The sequence below is a fragment of the Cardiocondyla obscurior genome, linkage group LG08 (genome assembly GCF_019399895.1).
Source record: "Cardiocondyla obscurior isolate alpha-2009 linkage group LG08, Cobs3.1, whole genome shotgun sequence".
NCBI lineage: Eukaryota > Metazoa > Arthropoda > Insecta > Hymenoptera > Formicidae > Cardiocondyla > Cardiocondyla obscurior.
In genome coordinates this window covers 6041691-6062357 of record NC_091871.1, presented here as the reverse complement: position 1 = coordinate 6062357, position 20667 = coordinate 6041691, and the positions used below count along the sequence as shown (strand labels likewise).

The following is a 20667-nucleotide window of genomic DNA, read 5'->3' as shown; positions in this document are numbered from 1 at the left end:
ATTATTAATAATTGCAGGATAATTACCGGTGTCGATCCAATCAACGTCCTGCCCGTTGAATGCCGATTTTAATCTGTTCGTGATGGTGGTCAATGCGAAGACTTGGTCCCTCACGATGGTTGGCCTTGGTCCCATACTGCGTACTTCTGGATTCATTGATTGAGACTCACCATCAGATGACACTGGATATATGTACCTGAAAAAGTAACAAGTTATACTGACTTGCTAGAACAATAAGTTGACTATTATATATTTATATTTTTTTATATATTATGCAATAATTATAAACAGAATTTTAGTTTTTTTTTACTTGTCCACGTGCGTGCCGTTCCAGCATTCCTTCGTGTTGCTCGGTGGCACAACTAGACCCTCGTTGCACAATCGATACGGTAAATACACCCAAAACTGTCGTAGATCGCGTACTCGCTGGCGTATTTCCTTCACTAGCTTGTCTAGATTTACGCCACCCGAGGAACGATCCTCCGTCAACTCCGAATCTTGATCGAAGTTCAGGGACTCCAGCTCGAGCTCGCGATTGTCTCTACGTCTACGTCTACCGAGCATAGGCCGGCCGCATCCGGTGAATACGCGCTGCGACACGTCCTGACTACTCTCTTGGAAGTTCATGATCGCTTCGGAAATCTTCAAATTGATTGGGCGCACCAACACTTCGATGTTAAACGGTCCTAGTAGTCGATCGGCGATTTTGTCCACAGCCTCTGCATTAAAAATAGAAAAGCGGATCAGTTAAAACTTTTAAAAATGTCTTGTTCGTGAAGAGTATTTTTTGGTCTTTTTAAATTTTGTATAAAATTGTTAATCAGAAAAATATAAAATACTGACGTCAATATTGTTATCAACTCAGTTAAAAATTTTTTTTTATAAAAAGGCTGGATCTATAGTAGCGTGAGCAAAATGTAATTATTTTCACAAAAAGTTCGCTCTTTCGAAAGACTTTTGACAAGTGGAACAGACTACGTTCGTCGATAATCCGTGTTCTCTCGAGATATAACAGCCGATGCCCCGGAGTATGAAGAAAAGGGAGTTAGAGAGAACGAGAGATGGAGGAGAAATTGCTCACCGACAAACTGATTCCAGTCGGTGTCGAGTGCCGCGTGTTGCGCTAAACAACCCTTCATTACATTGGCACACATATCGCCACACGCCAGCACATTGTCCGATATACCACTGCAGGCCGGACAGGCTGTCATCCTGGTCAAAGCAGCTGCGCAATCCGGCGATGGCTTCAGCTATGGCCAACAAAGAGTTCAATTTAGAATTTGCACGCGGTTGCGGTTGCAGAATAACGACGGGAAAGCCATAAACGTGCACAGAAATTTAAAGAAGACTAATCGTATTTGTCCTTAAAATTTATTAAATAATTAAGTAGCTAAGATTTTTCATATATTTACTATATTAATTTGAACTGTTTTAATGTTATATCATGCTGGCATATATTATGTATGTACAATACTCGTACCGATTGCATATTTTTCAGCACATTTGCAGCGACAGTCAAGGCTTGGCTGAACGCTCTCGTGGCCACGAATGACCGTTTAATTTGCACGCTTAATTTTTGCGGCACATCTCCGAACGGTCGCATCTCCTTCATGTGCTCACCCACACACTCCAAATATTTATTATCAAAGGTATACTGGCTGTTGAGCACGGTGAACATCTTCTGGTAAAGAGTATTGAAGAAACTGTCCAAGGATTCACTGAGATCCACCTGAAATAATTAAATTATTAATTATACGATAGTTCTTTATTACGGAAAATAAATTAACAAAAATAAACGGCGTCTGTCTTTCGAGATTCTATTTTCGGAAGATGTTGAAAAGGTCGCGATTTGTGGTCGCAGATTAATATTCACGATAAATTTATCAGTGACAGGAGCATTACAACGATAATGTACTAGCGCGACCGGGTACCTCGTCTTTCGTCATGTGCATGCGGAACAGGTTTCGTGGCGGCGCCGGTGAATAATTCGAGAAGCGATTTGAATGACAATCGACAGAGCGTCTCGCCTCGATCGTCATCTTCCTCGCCTACTTCCCGCCGTTCTGCCTTTTGACACCGCGTGACGAATTGTACGACTGTGTGTACCTGCCACCTACGCCTCTCGCAGCCAGAAGCCGTTCTCGATTCCGCAACGCAAGCGTTTTGAACGCGCGGAATCTCGAGAAGTCCACCTCGTTTCCTCTTTCACCACGCACGCGGAATTGTAATCGGATAGTCCTTCCGTTTGGCGTTTACCCGACGATTCATCCGGAGTTCGAAAAGTGCAACGTCGATCGTTCATCGGCAAACTCGATCTTAGCTTCCTCGCATTTCTGCATTTTCCTTAACCTTTATCAGTTACTGCGTTACAAGTGCTCGGCGTTGCGTTTCACCCCGCGGGAGGGTAAGTCGGGGACTTTATTACATCTCGCGCTTCGCTTTAGATTCTTCTCTCGTCCGTTCGCTTAATAACGCGCTTCCTGACGCGAAACAATATACAATCGCGGGCGATCGTCTTTCCAAGTAAAATTAAATTCCATCCCGGTTCGAAGCAACCACGCGGGCGATTGAGAGAGGGAGGAAGAGGAGAGCCGGCAGGGCTCGGATAAATTCAATAGATCGCGGTGTAATTGCGGAAGCCCTACCGATAGGTATAGGGATAGGTGAACGGAGAGAAACACGCACGGGACCCTTTCGGCAGCAGGGATATTTTCTCTTTGCCGGAGAGTCCCTTTATCGCGCGACAACGCCGGCGATGTCAAAAGCACATTGATTAAATCCGCCTTCGCACGTGATCCTCAACCCTCCGTCGACTTTCGAGCCTCGACAGCGCGAGCCGGACATCGTGGACAAGGGGTCGTTCTCGCCGCGACCCCAATAGAAGTTTAAAAGCGCTAAAGGGCGGAGCTGAAAGTCAACTCACGCGATTATCCTTCGATCGCTCGAAACGACGCTTCTCGATACGAAGAGAAAAAAAAAAAAAAAAAGGAAAGAGAGGTTTTCACGTTACTATACGCGTCTGAGATACTTTGCGAAAGGTCTATAGCTCATTTACATCTCTCACTGTATTTCCTGGTCCTTTACACATTTCTCGCGCGGTGATACTTCGCGAGGTAAGGGTGTCGTCGAACGTAATTGCGCGGAAAACGGCTTGTAATAAACCTTAGATCCCGGAGACGCGGCACCTCCAGAAAGTTTCTTCCACAGCTCGTCGTCTTATTTATTCGCGCTTAACGCAACGGGACGGCTGAGGGGGAGTCGGGGAAAAGATGGGGAAATTAACGCGCGATTGCAATTTTCACCCCGCCGCGTGCGACATCAAACGAGACGCAAAAAGAGCTCGGTGTTACGAGCACCATAATTTTGAATTTTCCGCTAATGTGGGAAGAATCGTTCCGTTCCGTTCCATTCGAGAGTTCTCTTTAATCAAGAGGGACTGAAACAACGCGGGTGCTGTTCGACATGAATTGATAGGGATCCTATCTTTTAGATGGAATTCTTGGCAAAGAACGAAATAAATCGCAGTTGCGCCATTTTAACGTCGAGATAATCAAATTCCAGGAGAGCAAAAAGAAAGAGAAAGGAGGCACTCACCGTTCCTTTGGCGTAATAATTTTCCAGCTCCTTGAAAAAGTCCGTGAAGACATATGCGTTCTGCTCGTAAAGGATACCGTAGGTCTTCTTGAACATCTCGTGAAAACCTCGTTTGCTAGCCGCCAGGAGATCCTTGAAAAAACCTGCGGGGGATAAAACACATGAGTCAACGACAGGTCTGCTTAGATAATATTATTTCTACAATTAATATTTTTTAATTTTATGTTACAGTCACCGGTAGAACTCAATAATTCCACTGAAGTTCATGCAGACTGATAAGTCGTATGGTTTTTTTTTTTTTTTGTAGTTAGCAATTGATTTGTTCTAATAAAAATAATAAAAATGATAAAACTTAACCTGATATCTACTCTCGTGACACGAAGGGTGCTGAACGAAAAAACAATCAAACTTTATTGCAAAAAAAGAAAAAAAAACTGCAACGAATAAATTCGATTTGATTCTAGCATAGTTTTATAAAAGATAGGATAAATAAATTAACATGATGTAAAAAAGGAAAGTCTAAGAAAAAAACTCCCGAAATAATTTGTCGCGACGAGTTCTTCGGTGCTTTGACGTCTTTGCCGGCGGAAAATCGCGGTCGAGCGCGAAACGGGAAATTAGTCGAGATTTCAGGGCGCGAGTCATCGCCACCCGACAACGGAGAGCGGTTCGTATTGCGAATTAAAAGCCTCACGAACTTGCGGCAACTACCCAACAGTCTCCTCGCCGCCTTTCCGTTCCTCTCACCCTCTCCCCGGCATCTCTTCTCTGAGCTTTTTGCACCTTCGGTGGACTTGCGACGGAAAAGGGAGCCCGAATTCGTCGCTAAAAGGAATTTTAATCACATTCCCCTCGGCGGAAGTGACGATAAGGAGGTTAACTCGCTGGTGAACGGAGGCGAGGAACGGGGGTGGTGGCGGTTCGAGGGCGGAAAAACGCTGCTCCTCGTTGCATTACGACCGCAACGCGTCCCTACGCTTTATTCATCGAGAGCCTGCTTCAGTCACCACATTAAGTCGACAACAGTTTCTTCGTTGACGTGACGTTTATAATATCAATGGTACTTTTATTTATTCGATATTCGATTATTTAACAGTTTTTGAATTTCGTTATCGGAAATACATTTTCAAATCGAGAGGTCACGCATTAATAAATGCAGATAAGAGAAGTAAAATCGGACATGAAACGTTACGTTACATCTTTCAAGCTGAAATATAACAGCTATGTATGTTTCATAATTAACGTCTACTAAAATCAAATCTCATTTCAGAATTAGAATTTAAAATTGGAATATTGACCTGATCCATAAATGAAATTCGAGAGTGGAGGGAGTGAATTTTGTACTTGACGAAGTTAATTTAATATTATAAATTGCTGTTCTCCGGCGAAACGTCGTTCCATTCGAATATTCATTTGAGTTTTGAAATCTTTATAATTCCTGATTAGTCTTTTCAGAATCAATGATCACGGTTAGGTCGATATCTTTGATCTTGCTCGCGAGTGTCGGTAATTATCGTGAAACTTCCGAGCTCAGGAGGCGTCTCCTTGGGTGTCCGACGATCCCGGTTAACGAAATTATTCCAAGGCCGCACCTTCTTGCCGGTCTTTCATCTTTTCCGTTGCACGTCGGCTTTTACTGCCGTGGCCCTTTTGAGGTGCCATCGTGCAACTTTGGTACCCATCTGGTACCCACTTTAGTCGGCACTCCGCCAGATAGGAGTTCGCACAGCCTTTACGAGGAGCACGAGTCCTCCGTCGTTTACACAGCACGTACGTCCGTGACGGGACATAGATGTATATGATACACGTAGGTGTACATGTATATGCGCTTCACCGTATAAGCTTAAGCAAATACTCAGAATTTTAGAAATAATTACAGGCCAGAACTCCTAAGCGCTCGCTCCCTCGATTTTCATCGATCGGTTAGAACGACGTGGGTAGATTGTAAGGCCAAGCACTTTATAACGCTTTTTATTTTCAATTCTGTCTATTTCTTGATTCTTTCCTGGTAAAACGAGGTATAGCTACCGCTCACCGATAAAAAAAAAAAATTACTTGATGAAATAAAGCGAAGAGATATTCCAAAGAACTGTGCATTGCGCATAATTATTTAAATATAAAGCACCGCGCATTATGCGCGGTAATGCCCTCGAAGAAGTTCCTTCTCGGAGTGGGTGCTCTTCGGGATACGCAGCTGGCGTTCGCGGTAACGGATAGCGTTTCGAAACGGTTTCAAGAGAGCCCGAATAATTATCGTTCTCGGCACAGGCATTCCGAGGGCCTTCGGGTATTGTGCGAATTGTTAACGTTACCTACGCTAATTACGATGGCGCACCCGCGTTCAACGTTTAACTATTAATTGCAGCGGAGCAGACGGCATTCTAAATGCGATCGCATCTGTTTGCGACGCACAAAGATAGACGGGATCTCGTCCCGGATGTTGCTTTTATCGTTATCGGGACTTGCAAACGCCTGACGGATATCGACGCGACGAGAGATAACGAGGCCGCGAAACAAACGAATGAACAAAGTCGGGAATGTAACTTAAACGTAAACAACCGCTTCTTTAACAAGTTTTACAATTCAGCCGATAAGAATGGAAGTAAAGTAATAGCTGTGCGGAGCTATAATTTTTTTTTTTTACAAATAACTTTTATACAAATACACCCGAGCGAAGTTAATAAAAAAATAACGTAGAAAATAGGGAAGAAATTAAGGAAACGCGGATAAGTGACGACTTGATTGCGCGACGTGAATATGCATGCGCTCGTCCCGTTATTGAGTTGCGTGTGCTCGTGAACGTCGTGCAAACTGAGGTAAATCGAATTTCGGGGCAGCCGACCCGGCACTCGAATATCTAAAAGGTGCATGCAAATACGAATGCGCCGAAACAGTTCGGAGGAGGGTGGATAACGTACGAATGCGCGGAGGAAACAAGAAAAAAAGAAACGGAGGATATCCTAATAACTCCTTCTTTCTCCCGTGCAATTTACGTGAACGAAAGCGTGACAGACTCTCCTATAAATCGCCAAATAACAAATCAATAAAGACGCTTTTATTTGTGGCGCGGTTCTATTTCTGCCGCACGCGGGTATCGTGAAATATACGAGATATTTTGCTGCCCGCTGGATGAATATTTCTTTTATAACTCACGATACCTTTGAGACGGAAATTTTCTCTTTTCCAACGCTTTCAACAGAATTTTTAATCAAGAAAAGTCCGTGATTGATAACAAAATTAATTTAGCAATATCACTGTTACGTAAAAAAGGAAAGAACGTTTTTACTTGGTGCACGTGATGCATCGTCAGTCGCGTTCGCACGAACCGTTATTTTCTTCCGTCGTTGTTTACGCAATCGAGTCGATACGTTCAAAGATGGGCCCGCATGGAGATGCTGACTCGAGTGCAGCGCACAAGACCAGCATCCGCATCAAGAACCACGCGCTTCCCTTGTACGACTCTCGTGAAGCCCTCGTCGATGCACAACCCGCGGGTTCTCCTTTAATTAGAAAAAAAAACCCTCGCGAACCAAGCTCGCCCTCGGCCCGGAGGAGCCAGAGTACGGTCGCCGCGAGAGAGCTCGTCAACATCCACTTTTGCGCGGAGCCGTGGCCGCCGTTATCCCTGAAATCTTCTTTCATTCCCCCGCTTCTCGATTCCTCTCGCTCGCTCCGCAAGCCCACGCGTAAAACGAGATCGCGCATTCGATTGAACATTATTTCGAGCGTATCCGTTAAAAAGTCTGCCCGGAGGATCGGCTAGATGTTCAGCGCGAGGGGATCTTCTGAGTGACGTCCGGCCGATTAAACTGCTCGGCGAGGGTGATAGGTGAGCGGCGATAAATAGATAGCCAGGAAAAAAAAAAAAAAAAAAAAAGAGAGAGAGTGATTTTCCTACTGTGAAACTTGTTTCGGTTATTACTCTCCGTATTTTTGCGCTTCCGTAAGTTTACGTTTACAATTATGCATATATAAATGCATATACAAAAAAGCTGGCTTCTTTGTTCGCAAAAAGCTTCTTCAGCGTGATATCTGAAAGTTACTTTTCCTACATATTTAAATCTGTTCTGCAATCTTACATCGTTCTTACGGAAACATGACAATCTTTCAAGAGAGAACTCTTACTCGAACGTCCAAAGGGAAAAGTTACTTCCGTTTCGCTCGCCGCGCTCTACGAAAGATTGGCTTTACTTCCGGTTTCTGAATGGACGGGTACAGCGCGTTACTTTCGAATAAGTGGATTAAAAGGATTTGAATAAGGCGATTAAAAAGTTCTCGCCGGTGTAGAGCGTACAAAATGCTGGACGAACGTGGAAAAGCGGAGAAAGGGGGACGGTTTACGCTGAAATTTGTATCGGGGACACGAGGGACTTGCTAATCGCGAACGTTGAATACAAAATTTAATTTCCACCTACTTTATCTTGAAAGACTTCTATCGGAAACAATGTTCGTTACAGCGAAGATACGGATTCGCGTTGCAGGATAAAAATATTTTTTTATTAAAATACTTGTTTTCCGAGAGTAGACATTGTTTCTTTTTTTTTGTAAAATATCCAACTGCTTTGCCATCGAAATTTCTTCGACGCCAACGAGTGGTAAACGACAAGGGAAAACTTTGTGTTCTCGGTATCCCCTCGTTCGTTCATTCACTTCCCCCAAAATCGAAGAGAAAGAGAACTCCGTGTTATATTCCCATCGGGAGCATTGCCACGCGCCACGGGTTTCCCTTATCGATGAAATCGGAAAAGGACGGTGCTACTCACTGTGGAACCTGTTTCCCCGCATGGACAGGACCTGGTGCATTCTCTGGAGAGTTTCTCTGGTGGCCTTTTCGTGCTTGTCGCGTGCCCGAGCTTGTAGTCGCAACTCCATGTCGGCCGAACAGCACACTTCGCCGCCGCTCCTCACGCTGCCGCATACTTTGAGCTCCTTCGCTGTATAAGAAAAAAATTTATCAATTAGTGGAGACCATTTTGAGACAGGGAGACGATCGACAGTCAAAGTAGAATTACATATTTCAATGTTCCAATATAATACGATACAATTCAATTATAACAGACGTTGCGAAAATTCGCAAAGCCGACTCGCAGGGCAATCAACTGCGTCAACGATGCGAATCGATCTCGCCAAAGCGAGCTAACTAAGAGAACGTTAATCGTGCGTGTCGAAACGCTCGGAAATTCCGTGGACGGGACGAAAATCGCTGTTGCAAGCGTGATAGAAATCGTTTAAAAATAAGTACCATTGTTAGGCACAAAACAGGAAACGTGGAATATTCCTCATCGCGCTTTATCTAGGGTCTCGCATTTCTAAACGAGGGTCGCCGCGAATTTTTGGGGATGAAACGATCCGTCTAATAAAAGGAAGGGTGTCCTTGCTTCTTCGAGGGCACTCGGAAACGCGAAGGGTAAATTCGGAGGTGTCGCGCATTCCGGACGTACGCGCGCACACACTCATACCTCCGCACGCGCCGCAAAATTACAGCTCGTAATCCTTTGGAACGCCTCGTGGAGTAATTACCGGATTCGCGTCGTCGCTTTAATCCTCTTAGCGCGCCGTAGGACGGTTTACTTCTCGTGGTGAAAAAAAAAATTTTACACAGTAAAAATAGTTTTATTACTTTACAAATTAAATATTTAATATAATATTAAAAATATTCTGTTGCAAGTAATTTCTGTTCGAATTAATTTTTCTTAATTTTCTCGATGTGATTACAAATCGATAACGTTACGTGGTAAACAATGCAACATTGATCTATATGGTGAAAATTGATGCAATTTTCCACGTATTTTGAGCAAACGAGCGCAAATAATTAATTGAAAATAATTGATTCGTTCCGACGTCGTTCAGTTCTCATTAAAACAAAACCCTTCGCTTGCATTTGTTTGTGCTCGTTTACTCGTATGCAGGATTCCGGTCTTATGGAATACTCGAGTGAAACATCGCGGAGTCGTCGTCTAAATGACAACGATCGGCCGTCTCATGGCATCGTCGTTCCGCCGAGAGCACAGCTGATCGGATTGCCGGAATCGCGTTTCAAGAGGCGCGTAATTGAGTTAAGCTCCCTGGCGAGACCGAGGCCGCGGAATGACGTTCGCACACACATCGTCGCCATGCACAATTTTCCCATGGGTGTTGCAAGTAAACCGGTAAGACGCCAACCAAGGCCTGACTTTGCCAAAGCTCTCTTCTCACGAGATTGCTTTTCCTTAGTTCTTCCATTATGGAGGAGCGCGATAAATGTGTATTCAAGACTGCTGTCAATTAAACAGTAAAGGTAATAATCTTAACTTTTTATCTAATCCAATATTAAATACGCTACATCGAGATATTTCCAATAAAAATTTCAATTAAAATTTCATTTTCATTAAAATATTAAAATCTCAAATAGCGATAATTTATACTTGAACAATAACGACGTTAAGTTTAAAAATAAATAACTCATAATTGAATCAATTAATAAGAAATGATTTAGCAAACGCTTCTGCATGTAATAAGATCCACGTTGATGACAAGTGAACTTTGTAATGTAGTTTAATAAATTATATTTACCTCCAAATTAATTTTTTATAACGCTCCCGGGTCGTGCTTTTCAATTTGGAAGGTTCAAATAAATAACTAAATAACGCGAATTAAAGCCTAATTGTTAGTGACGTCTATCGAGCTCAGATTTCTACCGCGAACAACAGAAATACTGCAACGACGTCAGGTAACCGCGCGTTACCCCGATCGAGTTACCCCGTAGCTGGACCAAAATTGGATTACTTTTCTCGTTAACTCTTCGCATCGGTGCGGGGTTGGCGGTCGGATAGTCGGATAGTAGTGACGAGAGCAAGAGGAAGGGAATAGGGCGATAGAGAAAAGAACGACACGGGCAATCCCGCGGAAATGAATCGGGATTACTTTTACGACGTGTCTCAAAGTTCCCAATGAGCGCGGTGGCGAACGGAAGGTAGGTTTTTGTCGGAAACGCGCCGCGCGGAGAAAAGGGTTGAGGGTAAAATTAGCTTAGACTTCGGTGGTATCGACTAGCGACTGTAAAGGTTGATAAAGGCGATCGAGGGAACCAGTCGACGAGTTTATTCGGAGTAATATCGACATTTAGGAAGAAGCAATTTTTGACGTCGAATTCTATATCGCTTTATCTTTCATCTGTCGCAGCGAGGAGCTGCATTCCGATGCTCGTCTGAAGTTGAAACCTCCTTGTGCCAAAAGCACAGCTAAATTTCGCCTAACTCAATGATCGGAAGATCACTAGAAGTTAGATATCCCCGCCCTTGTAAAGCTGGTGCTACATTTTCGAAATTTCTAATTTATTTCTATTTATGTACCGTGATGTTCAGGACTCGAGCAAAATTTCCGTATTGCTCACTTTAAAAAAAGATCGTCCAGCCTGTATCTTGTAGAAAGAGAGTTTATTTCGTTTCGGTTGGGTAGTTGACCATCAGACGTTTATGCTATATTAAAAATTATGCATCAAAAGAGACTCCGCGAACGTTCCTTTTCCCCATGTCAGTTGTAAATCCGTCGCTACCTCCGGGAATCTAATATCTTTAATATTCCGTTTAAGGAGCACGCGCGGCGTACGCGCGAACAAAGCCGCACGCGAGAGCTCGCACGTCGCGGCTTTCACGAGCGATTAAGAGAGGCCTCTCGCAATATTCAGGTGCGATAAATCTCTTCTTGGCGCGTCCGTGCGCACGGGTCGGGTATTAAAAGGGTTTAGAGGACAAGGGGTGGAAGAGGAGGTCGACTCGTCTGCTAAAAGCTCGCGGGCAAGGGTAAAAGCTTCGGCGGGTCGGGCGCGGTAAAAGCTCAAGGCGTAACGGGACTCTACACGTCGCTCGAGTCCTTCCTTCGTTAGTGGCGTCGCGACGCCGCGCCGGGCTTTCCGTCGCGTCACGCTTCCGGAGTAGGATGCACGCAGCCCCAGAAATTACCGATCTCTATCGATTCAGAAACTTATTTTCTTTCCACCGATCTCTGCGCGGGTCACTTGTCAAGTTTTAAGATGATATCACCAAAATAAAATAATAAAAAATTGACTTCGATATGCGACCTATTTTCCGGTGATTTTGTATTTTATTTTAGTCGTTTATTTTGTCAGGTACTTTTGGAAGCCAAGGATTATTAATACTCTGTTACGAAAGCTGTTTATCACAAGATTTATAAATATGTATTATACAACTTCTAAATAAAGAGACGAAGTGATAGAATATCCTTTTGTCGACGTTATCATTTTATATATAAAAGTTTAAAGGTAAGTATTTTTACAAGTTTATAGATATTGTATCGTAGAGCGTTTAACGGATTAAACGAGAGAGTAGATTAGTCGCAGCGGACCCAATGTATCGGCGTTTACATTTTAATACGGGATTAGACAGCTGCGTGCAATTTGGTCGGCTGATCTATTGGCCTCTTTTACCTCTAGCTAGAGGGAGGGTCGCTAAACTTAGGTCAGTTTCACCAGGATCGATTTCAGAGAACGTGTGCGACATTGCATACGTGCCGATGCACCGTCGTCGTTTCATCGGACAAGCTTAACGGCCGATTAACCCCGGGTTAATTCGAGCGAGGCGTCACACACATGGTCGTTTTCTCGCTCTCTTACTTTATTTACTTTTTTTCTTTTTTTACATACGAAAGGTCAATCTTTGCGCGTTTGTCTTCGCTACGTTACGTCACCGTTATCGATTAGCGTTGTAAATTTACACGATCGTGTATGTGGCAAAAGGGAAAAGGGTGGTTCGCCATAAAGTTTTTTTTCGCTCCAGAAAGCCCCGTACTTTTTACACCGTCGCCTGATTCAAACGACACTTCTGCGTCCACAGCTCGGGATACAGTTTGACAGGTTCCGCCACATCTGCGTTAAATCTCGCTATTCAAACTCGTTTAATTAATATCCGATGAGCGCTTGATGAGCGGCATTGATTCAAGGCTCTTCGTTAAAGGCCCATTATCGCGAAATTTCAAACGATAATAATTTGCTTCACGCCGCATTTCCGGGGCGCGCTGGTCCTCTAATTTTTTTTTTTTTACGTGAGTCGCGTATTAGCACTTTCAATAATTTTTAATTACACTTTTACAGTACACGCGGAATAAATTATCGTCGACGAAAATTCTGGGGCCGAGATCAATTCGCGTGCACGCGCATTCGGAACAATTACACTCGACCCATTTGAAGGGTGCGTCAATGGTCGGCGGGATAAATCAAACGTTTTCGTTAAATATTTCATTCGAGTTTTTGTGTCGGAAAGCCGATTGCTCTCGCAGAAAACCTGTTCGCGCTGCCGTTATTTTTAATATCGCTCACCATTGCATTTCAAGTACTTTTAAACAAAAAAAAGGTCTGGATTATCTGCCGCAATAGATAGAAATAAAAACGTAGGAGAGTTAAATCCGAATAGAGATAAAAAAGTGCATCGAATACATTCACAAAAATGTAAAAGTTTAATTAAGAAAATCAATGAGAATATACTTAGAGCGACTGATCCTACTATGTAAAAAAAAACAATTTGAATAATTCTTTTTCATTTTCGTATATGTACTTGAAATTAATATAAAGCTGGCTTACATAAAAAGACACGTAAAGTTCACCGGATCAACGGCGGTAACGATAGATGTATTTGCTCCGCAATCGGGCGAGAGGACACAGCGCTAACTCGAGGTAACTCTGCTAATGGAATCGAAATATTGACGTGCCAATAAATATTTATGACGAGAGAAGGAAGCATGGAGAGATAGCGACCGCACGTGTTTGCTAGACGATAATTGTCAATATCGAGGTATCGGGACTCGCGCGAGCTTTCCCCGCGCGGCGCATGCAAAACGGTACGGCCGGGGAAATGGAGAAATTTCCATTGTAAGTGGATTCCAGCCATCCCCGCCGCAAATGGCGTCCACGAAATCCGATCCTGCGATCCGATGTATCTCGCGTATCATTCGCGATCGCGCGACATCGCCGCAAAAGCGTGACGGGGTACGCGCCGCGGATGTTCGAGGACAAGCGTATTGCATCCGAAAAGGAGCGCATCAATAAAATAATCCGCCCGACTCCGCGGGCGAGAAACGAAAGAAGTAGAGTTAGCATTCGCGCAGATGAATTTTTCATGCCGCCTCTTATTTTCCGCGGACTTGAAGCGCGAGCTCCGTTATTGTTTTCCTTGTCGTTAAAAAATTGATAGTAACGGAATGAATCTATAAACAGTTTCCTGCGTGTTTACCGAAATCTATTCGCAAGTCGCATTAAGCGAATTAAATTTTATGACTGCTCGTAAATTCTCGTCTCACGAAAGTGGAACACATGCCTCGCGAAACCGCGAGGAGTAAACGCGTTGCTTGACGCAGAAAGTTTTCGCACGCGGAGATGGAATCGGAACGCGAAACTTCGAGGTCTCTTAACGTCGTAATTTCAATAATAACCGCAGTTGCAAATTCAGGCGGCGACGGTATCATTCATCCTCGGTATCTCTCCGCGGGCGAGGAGAGAAACGGAGGGAAAAATGTGGACGCTAAGTGCATTGACGATAAGAGTGACTAATTGCGAGCAAATTCCACAGCATGTGGCTAAATCATACCGTATGCACGCGTATTCCGAGGTGTGTTTAATGTCCCTGCGGCGCATTGCGTTCTCTTTAATAAATAAAAAAAAAAACAATGCCCGCGCGCGGCTGGATCACGCGAATGCAAATTAATTGCGCGGCGCCCGAAACAATATACAGCGGTATCCTGAGATTAATTTCGCGACGTCACGGCGGATGTGTGGAAGCTCGGGGATTAATGCTAAAGCACTCCCCCGCACAAAAGCACGCGTATATACATACGAGGGCGCGATACGTACTTCGCGAAGTTTAAAAATGCGGCGATAAGGATGACGAATCGGGAGGAAGCGGCGTGTCGTGAATTTACACGACGTTCCCTGCACGCCTAACGACGTCGGTGAGTTTTTCTCTCGCGAACAGGCTGTATTAATTCAATTAACGCGACGAGTGAAAAAACGTCAGAGCAGTAGCGAGGCTTTCTTACCGAAATATCAACATGGGAAAAGTTCATGTATGAAGTTTTTTAAGAATTACTTGGATTATTTCGGATAAACGTACGTATCCCTGAGCTTAAGATAAATCGCGAATGCTTTTTCGATGTAAATTATTCCCCTTGTACGTCGTTGTACGTAATTTATACTTTGAGATTAATTAAAAAAAATTAATAAATTAATAAACGGAAAAGGCGCATTGTGTTACTCGAAATGTCATGAATATTCCTCTCGTTAATTGCGCCGCAGGGATCAACATACACGTTGCAGTTGCATGTACATTTATGATTCTCTCGCGATGGTTTAAAACAGCTAACAAGATTAATCGTCGTGGAATTTTTTTTTTTTGCATCGTATTTCGTGACGATCGCATTTTAAAATTAAATTACGGCACGGCGCGCGATATTCTCGAAAACGTCGAATATAAACGCAGCTGCATTCAGCTTTTATATCTTTTCTTTGACTTTTTCTTTCGAATTCTGCATTTTGATCAATTTCTTAATTAAAACTATAAAGCAAAATTCCTTCGGGACTAATAGAGGAACGAGATTTCGTTATTTCTCGCCATCCCTTAAGCCCGTTTCGTCGAGACTCTTATAAAGCTTCTTATAATTCTAAGACCATTGACGTCTCGACATTTTTGTCGAGTGGGAGGTTCACTCGAGATCGCACAAAGAGCTCGCGGATGAAAAGACATCCCGTGCCACGGCTGTCGTCGCGGAATACAAATGGCAATAGCATCGAGTGAGCACCGTCGCGAGCATTCACCGCGGTGAACGGACGGCGGAACTCCCCCGCGGAGTTTACAACCCCTAAATGTTTGCGGATCCCCAAAGAAAGGAGAAAGAGAGAGAGAGAGAGAGAGAACAGGGGCCGGGATGCACCGGGAACGACGAGATTGGAGGCGACGGCCTGTTTCGCGCTTCAAAGTAAAGCGTCTTGGCTGAAATTGAAAATAGGGCGGAAATTAATGGAGAAGGCTCGGTCTCGCAAATGCCAAATATTTGCGTGGCAAGCGACACGACAGGAATTTCCACGCGGCCTACCGGGATCCGACGTCTCTCCTCCACTCCTCCCGTCTTCGAGGGAAAGGGTGAGGGGGCTGACGGGCCTTTAAATCACTTCCTTCGGGAAAACTAGAGTTTCCGACAGGAAGCCAGGGGATGCGATCGAGACATGGGCGGCAGCGGATGCCAAAACGGTTGGCGCTCCAACTTTTTACTCGTCTCTCTTGCTCTTTCCGGAGCTCGCTTGGATGTTTACCTTCGATAAAGACAAGGGCGACGTTGAGTGCTATCGCAATTGCAGTAACAGATACATGCGTAACTTCAAAAAACCGAGAAAAAGAGAGTTTAAACGAAAGCCGCGTTTTACGTTGTTTATTCTGCTAAATTAAAAGAAATTTTTGTTTTGAGCAATCGTTTCTTATTTCATTTTTACTCAATCGCGATTGACCTGCATCAGATTAATTAAAAAGAAATACAAAGAAAAAACAAAAAAAGTTGTAACGTTAATTTTATCGTGCATTGTATCTCGCGAGATTGATCGCCAACGACAAATGCGGCGGGATCATTTGGCGGACCCGCCCGCCGACTAAACGGAACAATGTATCCCCGGGGAATCCTTTCGCGCTTGCCATTACGAGGGCACGAAGGGCCATAACTGCGCTCGGAAGGGCGTACGTCTCTGAGCGTTCGCCGTTATGTCATTCCGTGGTAGACGGGGCCGTTAAATATTTGCTGGCAGCCATAAAAAAAAATCTACCCCAACGATATCGAGATCCTTCTTCTTTGGGCCAAAAAAGCTCCCTGTGAGATGTCTTGAATCGACCAAAGTCGCATGATTGTAGATCGGTCGACCAGTTTCGCGTCTGTGGGAAACGCGACGAACGAACTAACGATCGTACGCGACAATTGCGAGGGCACGTGAGTAAACGTGGGGTCCCCCCGTTCATCCCGGACACGCGCGATTTTCTGTTTGACCCCTCGGCACGCGCGCCTACGATGCCGACCGCCGGGGGCACGCCCGACGAAAGAAATACGCAATTGCCGAGTCCGTTTCATGTGGCACCCCACGGTCGCTAAAAATCGAAACTCGTTTGCGCTCGATAATCGAAGGGCTGAGGCAAACGGAACGTCGTCGGCGTGAATACGTATGTTACACGTACGATGCATCCGCGTAGACACACACGCGCGGGAACCCTTCAGGATCGATGCTATCAACGGGATGGTTCATGCGTGAGGGTCACTTCGATTGCGTGGTCGACGGGAAAATGTTTCCCAGAGTAGACTACGTTGCCGTTCTACGTGGCATATTTTCGACCAGAATTTAACCGAGACTCCGCACACAATTGAACAATCATCCGTTCACCAGAATGCGATAAGCAACCGGAAGAGCGACTTTGTAATCGTTCTACCGTAAGACCGATGACATCACAAATTTATTTATTTGTTAATTTTTTTTAGTATTAATGCAATAAATAGATAAAAAACAAAAAATGCGTTCTATTTTTTTAAATTGTAAATATACATCTTTTTTTTACACTCGTCTATTATACCTGTCCGGTTTTGGGTTTCCACGTTAGACACCTCTTATCGCATCAGCTAAACGTAAAACGATCTCTTTCACCGAGTATCTCCGGTAATCCCATCGTGCAGACGCCGGGAAACTTCGCTCTTACTGCATTCGTAAGCGCAATTGCACGCGAATTGAAATATTCAAGCCGTCAGGATAGCCATCGATCCGCAACCCGTATCCGACCGGCGGCTACCGGGTGGCGTCGATACAAACTGATGTAAGTTCGCACGACTAACGGATATAGCGCCGACGAGCGATAAAAGTTGCATATTCTGCTTTCGAAATCGCGACAGCGATCGATTTCATCGTTCCGCAACGGTTGACAGCGGTAATCTAATTCGGAATCAGTTATCGAACGGTAAATAATCAAAGAAGCGTACTATAAACAATTGTCGTCAATTAATTGATAAAACAATAAATGTAAGATTTCGTTTATTTTAATAGCAGACGCGATATTTTCTTCTAATTTAATATTTAAAAATCATGATTGATTTAAAAATCAAAGTCGGTGTGAACTTATATACGGAATGCAGACTTGAAAGATTTGTCGAATAATCGAGTTAAAAGCTATAAACAAACGAAATTAATCAATTACTATAATTCTCTACTCGAAAATAAAAGTTATTCATCTGAACCTTTCGACGTGTATCGTCTCTCTCGATTATCTCGCGTTGGCTTTGGAAATAAATATGATGTGGAATATGTGAATAAATTAAAATCTAACGACAATAACTAAATCAAGTACAATAATTTTTTTTTTAATAAATATCACTCTCGCGAGATCCTGGAAGATCGCGCGATCTTTCCAAGAAGGTTCCGTCGTCCTCTCGCATCCTTCACATCTGCGGATCCGCGCTCTCCAACCGGTGCAAGTTACGAAAGTCTGATGAAATCGGATCGCGTACGTAGATACGCACCTGCGACAACGCGACGAGCGAAACTTTCCTGTGTGTCCTGGCGCGGCGTGTGCAGGATTTAGGGTGTTTTAGGACGAAGCTTAGAGGACGGGGAAACGCGAGGGAACCAACAGGGCGGTTTCGGGTACAGAAAAAGAGAGATAGAGAGAGAGAAAGAGAGAGAGAACACGGGGTGAGAAGACACAGGGTTGCTAGGAGACACCCTCTTCCACGTGTTATATTGCATTACCCTATGCGACTTGTAGGGGACACGTCGAATTGGTTGCACGAGAGGATCGTCGCCGGTTTCCGTCGTTGTCGTCTAGACGGAAGAAAATGACGCGGCGCGGCGCGGCGGTCAGGACAAGCGCGTACAAGAAGACGCAGGCGAGCTTCCTGACCTCTTCCACCTGGAAGCCAGGCAGCTCGCCAAGGGCGTGTGTCGCCCCAATGTCCACCGTTTGCAGACGTCATTAATCTTCGCTGCCGGAAGACATTCGCGCGACCTCTCCGGGATCTCGTGACAGTAGAGAGAAGGATCTTAAAGGATCATCGTTTCGTCTAGAGGGTGTCTTAAAAGTCCGACGGTACGAATCGCAACTCTTTCAGACGACTTTCTTTCAGTAAAAAAAAAAAGTCAACCGCACTTTATCTTTGCTCCAGATTAAAAACTTTATTATGATAAAAATCACTCACAATTAAATTTAAATTTGATTTATTTTTAAGAGAATACGGTTATTGAATGATGAACGATTATATTAAGCGGGACATCTGGCGCTCTTAAAACAACTTTTCTTATTTTTTAGACCTACTTGAAGATTAGCGATTCTTAAAAATATTTGTAGCACATTGCATCGGGTGGCGGCGCATGATCTGATATCCTTTTAAATTAAATTTACACGTATATTCAAATGCTTATTCAAACCGGCCGAATGATCCTTCAAGCGAGGATCGCTGGCGAGACAGCGAAATAGTAAAGAGCGCTCGTTCTAACAGGTGGCTCATAAAATAACCAAACCAGCGAATAACTTTCACACGAGCCGACTCATTCGCGGCATTGAGAAAAATTTTTGAAGAGTGCTAATTAAACGGTCGGAGTTTAGGTTTTCTTTTCAGGAAACTCGCTTTCTCTTTTCTCTCTCTGTCTCTCTCTTCTAAAGTATCTTGTTGCCTCTCGTTGAACGCGGCTCTACAAGTTTGCCGGTATTCCTAGCTCGCGTTTATTCGTATTCGTTGCGCGTAGATCTACTAAAAACTGTCAGCTCTAGACTCCGTAGTCGAGATTGAAATCGGTTTGATTGAAGGGCGTACCGAGAACATTATAATTTAGACACGCGATTGTGTGCGCCTTTGGTACTGTACTTTTTGACAGATAGTTAGGAAGTCTACTCATGAATTCATCATAAGCTCGCGCACGAATAAATACCAGAGAGGTCTACAACGTTACTTTCATATAAAGATGATAATCTGCGCCCACATATTTCGACTTCTCTCAAGAAGGGCCAGCTGGTTTCAAATAAAAAAAAGAACAAAAAAAAAGCAACGTTGAATTTAAATCGTAAGCGCCGAATGCCACAGATTCCTAATTCTTACGCAAGCGCGAAGGTTCTTTCGATGATTTCCATAAAAATCTCGTTTTCTTTATGCGAGCTCTTATTTCTTAAAAAGAAAATATTTTTATACAAATAAATTATTCTAAAAATTCGTAATAGAGTCAAATATTTTTGTATATAAAATTTAATAGTGCCGACGGAATGACAATTAATAGAGAAAAAGGTTTTGGAAACGAGGTAATGACGTTGATGATAAAGAGCGAGCATTTCGGGTAATGATTTATGTGACGTGAGGCGGAGTTCACCCCTATCCTTCGTCGGCGGATATGACGGCAATTGATATCGAGTGAAAAATTCCACCCCCCCATTCTCGCCGTTCTATCGGGAATCCTACTTTACCACCCTTAATTCCCTCACGACCGAACCTTGTATCTCTTCACCTGCCGCGTCGCATACGAATGCGCCCTGTCGCCGAGCGAGACCGACGATAGCTTAAGAGTGAAGAAGGGAAGCGGAAGTAAAGAGGAAAAGCGAGTCAGATTACCGTCCCGTCGTCGGGCGTACGTTCGTGGTTCCTTCGCAGTGGCAATACGACGGTAGGGAAAAATAAATGTTTTCAGACAAAGCCTACGGAATGTCTTTTCGAATGTTTTCGACCGTGTCGAATTTTTCACGCTGCATCTGCTTTATTCCGTAAGACGTAACAGCGAGAGAGCTCTTCCGGATCCGTCGGAAAGAAATTTAAAAGAACGTCAAAAGAATTCAACAAGAAGCTCCGTGAAGTAGAGACACGTGTGACGTAAGAAAAAATTAATTTTTCGCAGGAAACAAATATACAAATGTGAAGTTTAAAAAATACGTTCAAGAACATATTTTGCCCTTTGAGAAACTCGATGGGAAAAAAGTTTCTCAACGAGGATCACGCTTCTTAGAAAATTTCTCTATTCTCTTCCATGCAAAGAAATTTATAATGAGCCGGCATAACGATATCAACCATTATTTTTTTTCTCTACCT

General features: G+C 43.8%; 1 protein-coding gene across 2 annotated transcripts in view; it reads right to left on the bottom strand.

The window, feature by feature from the left end:
* Dlp (glypican dally-like) overlaps positions 1 to 20667 on the bottom strand; it is a 102260-nt gene that overhangs the window by 3713 nt on the left and 77880 nt on the right. For both annotated transcript variants that reach the window (XM_070660817.1, XM_070660818.1), the window contains exons 2-7: positions 8358 to 8528; positions 3595 to 3737; positions 1481 to 1729; positions 1082 to 1250; positions 311 to 719; positions 27 to 196 (exon numbers count right to left, since the gene is read on the bottom strand). In XM_070660817.1, the coding sequence (XP_070516918.1) occupies positions 27 to 196; positions 311 to 719; positions 1082 to 1250; positions 1481 to 1729; positions 3595 to 3737; positions 8358 to 8528 (1311 nt within the window). The remainder of the gene's footprint in view (positions 1 to 26; positions 197 to 310; positions 720 to 1081; positions 1251 to 1480; positions 1730 to 3594; positions 3738 to 8357; positions 8529 to 20667) is intronic.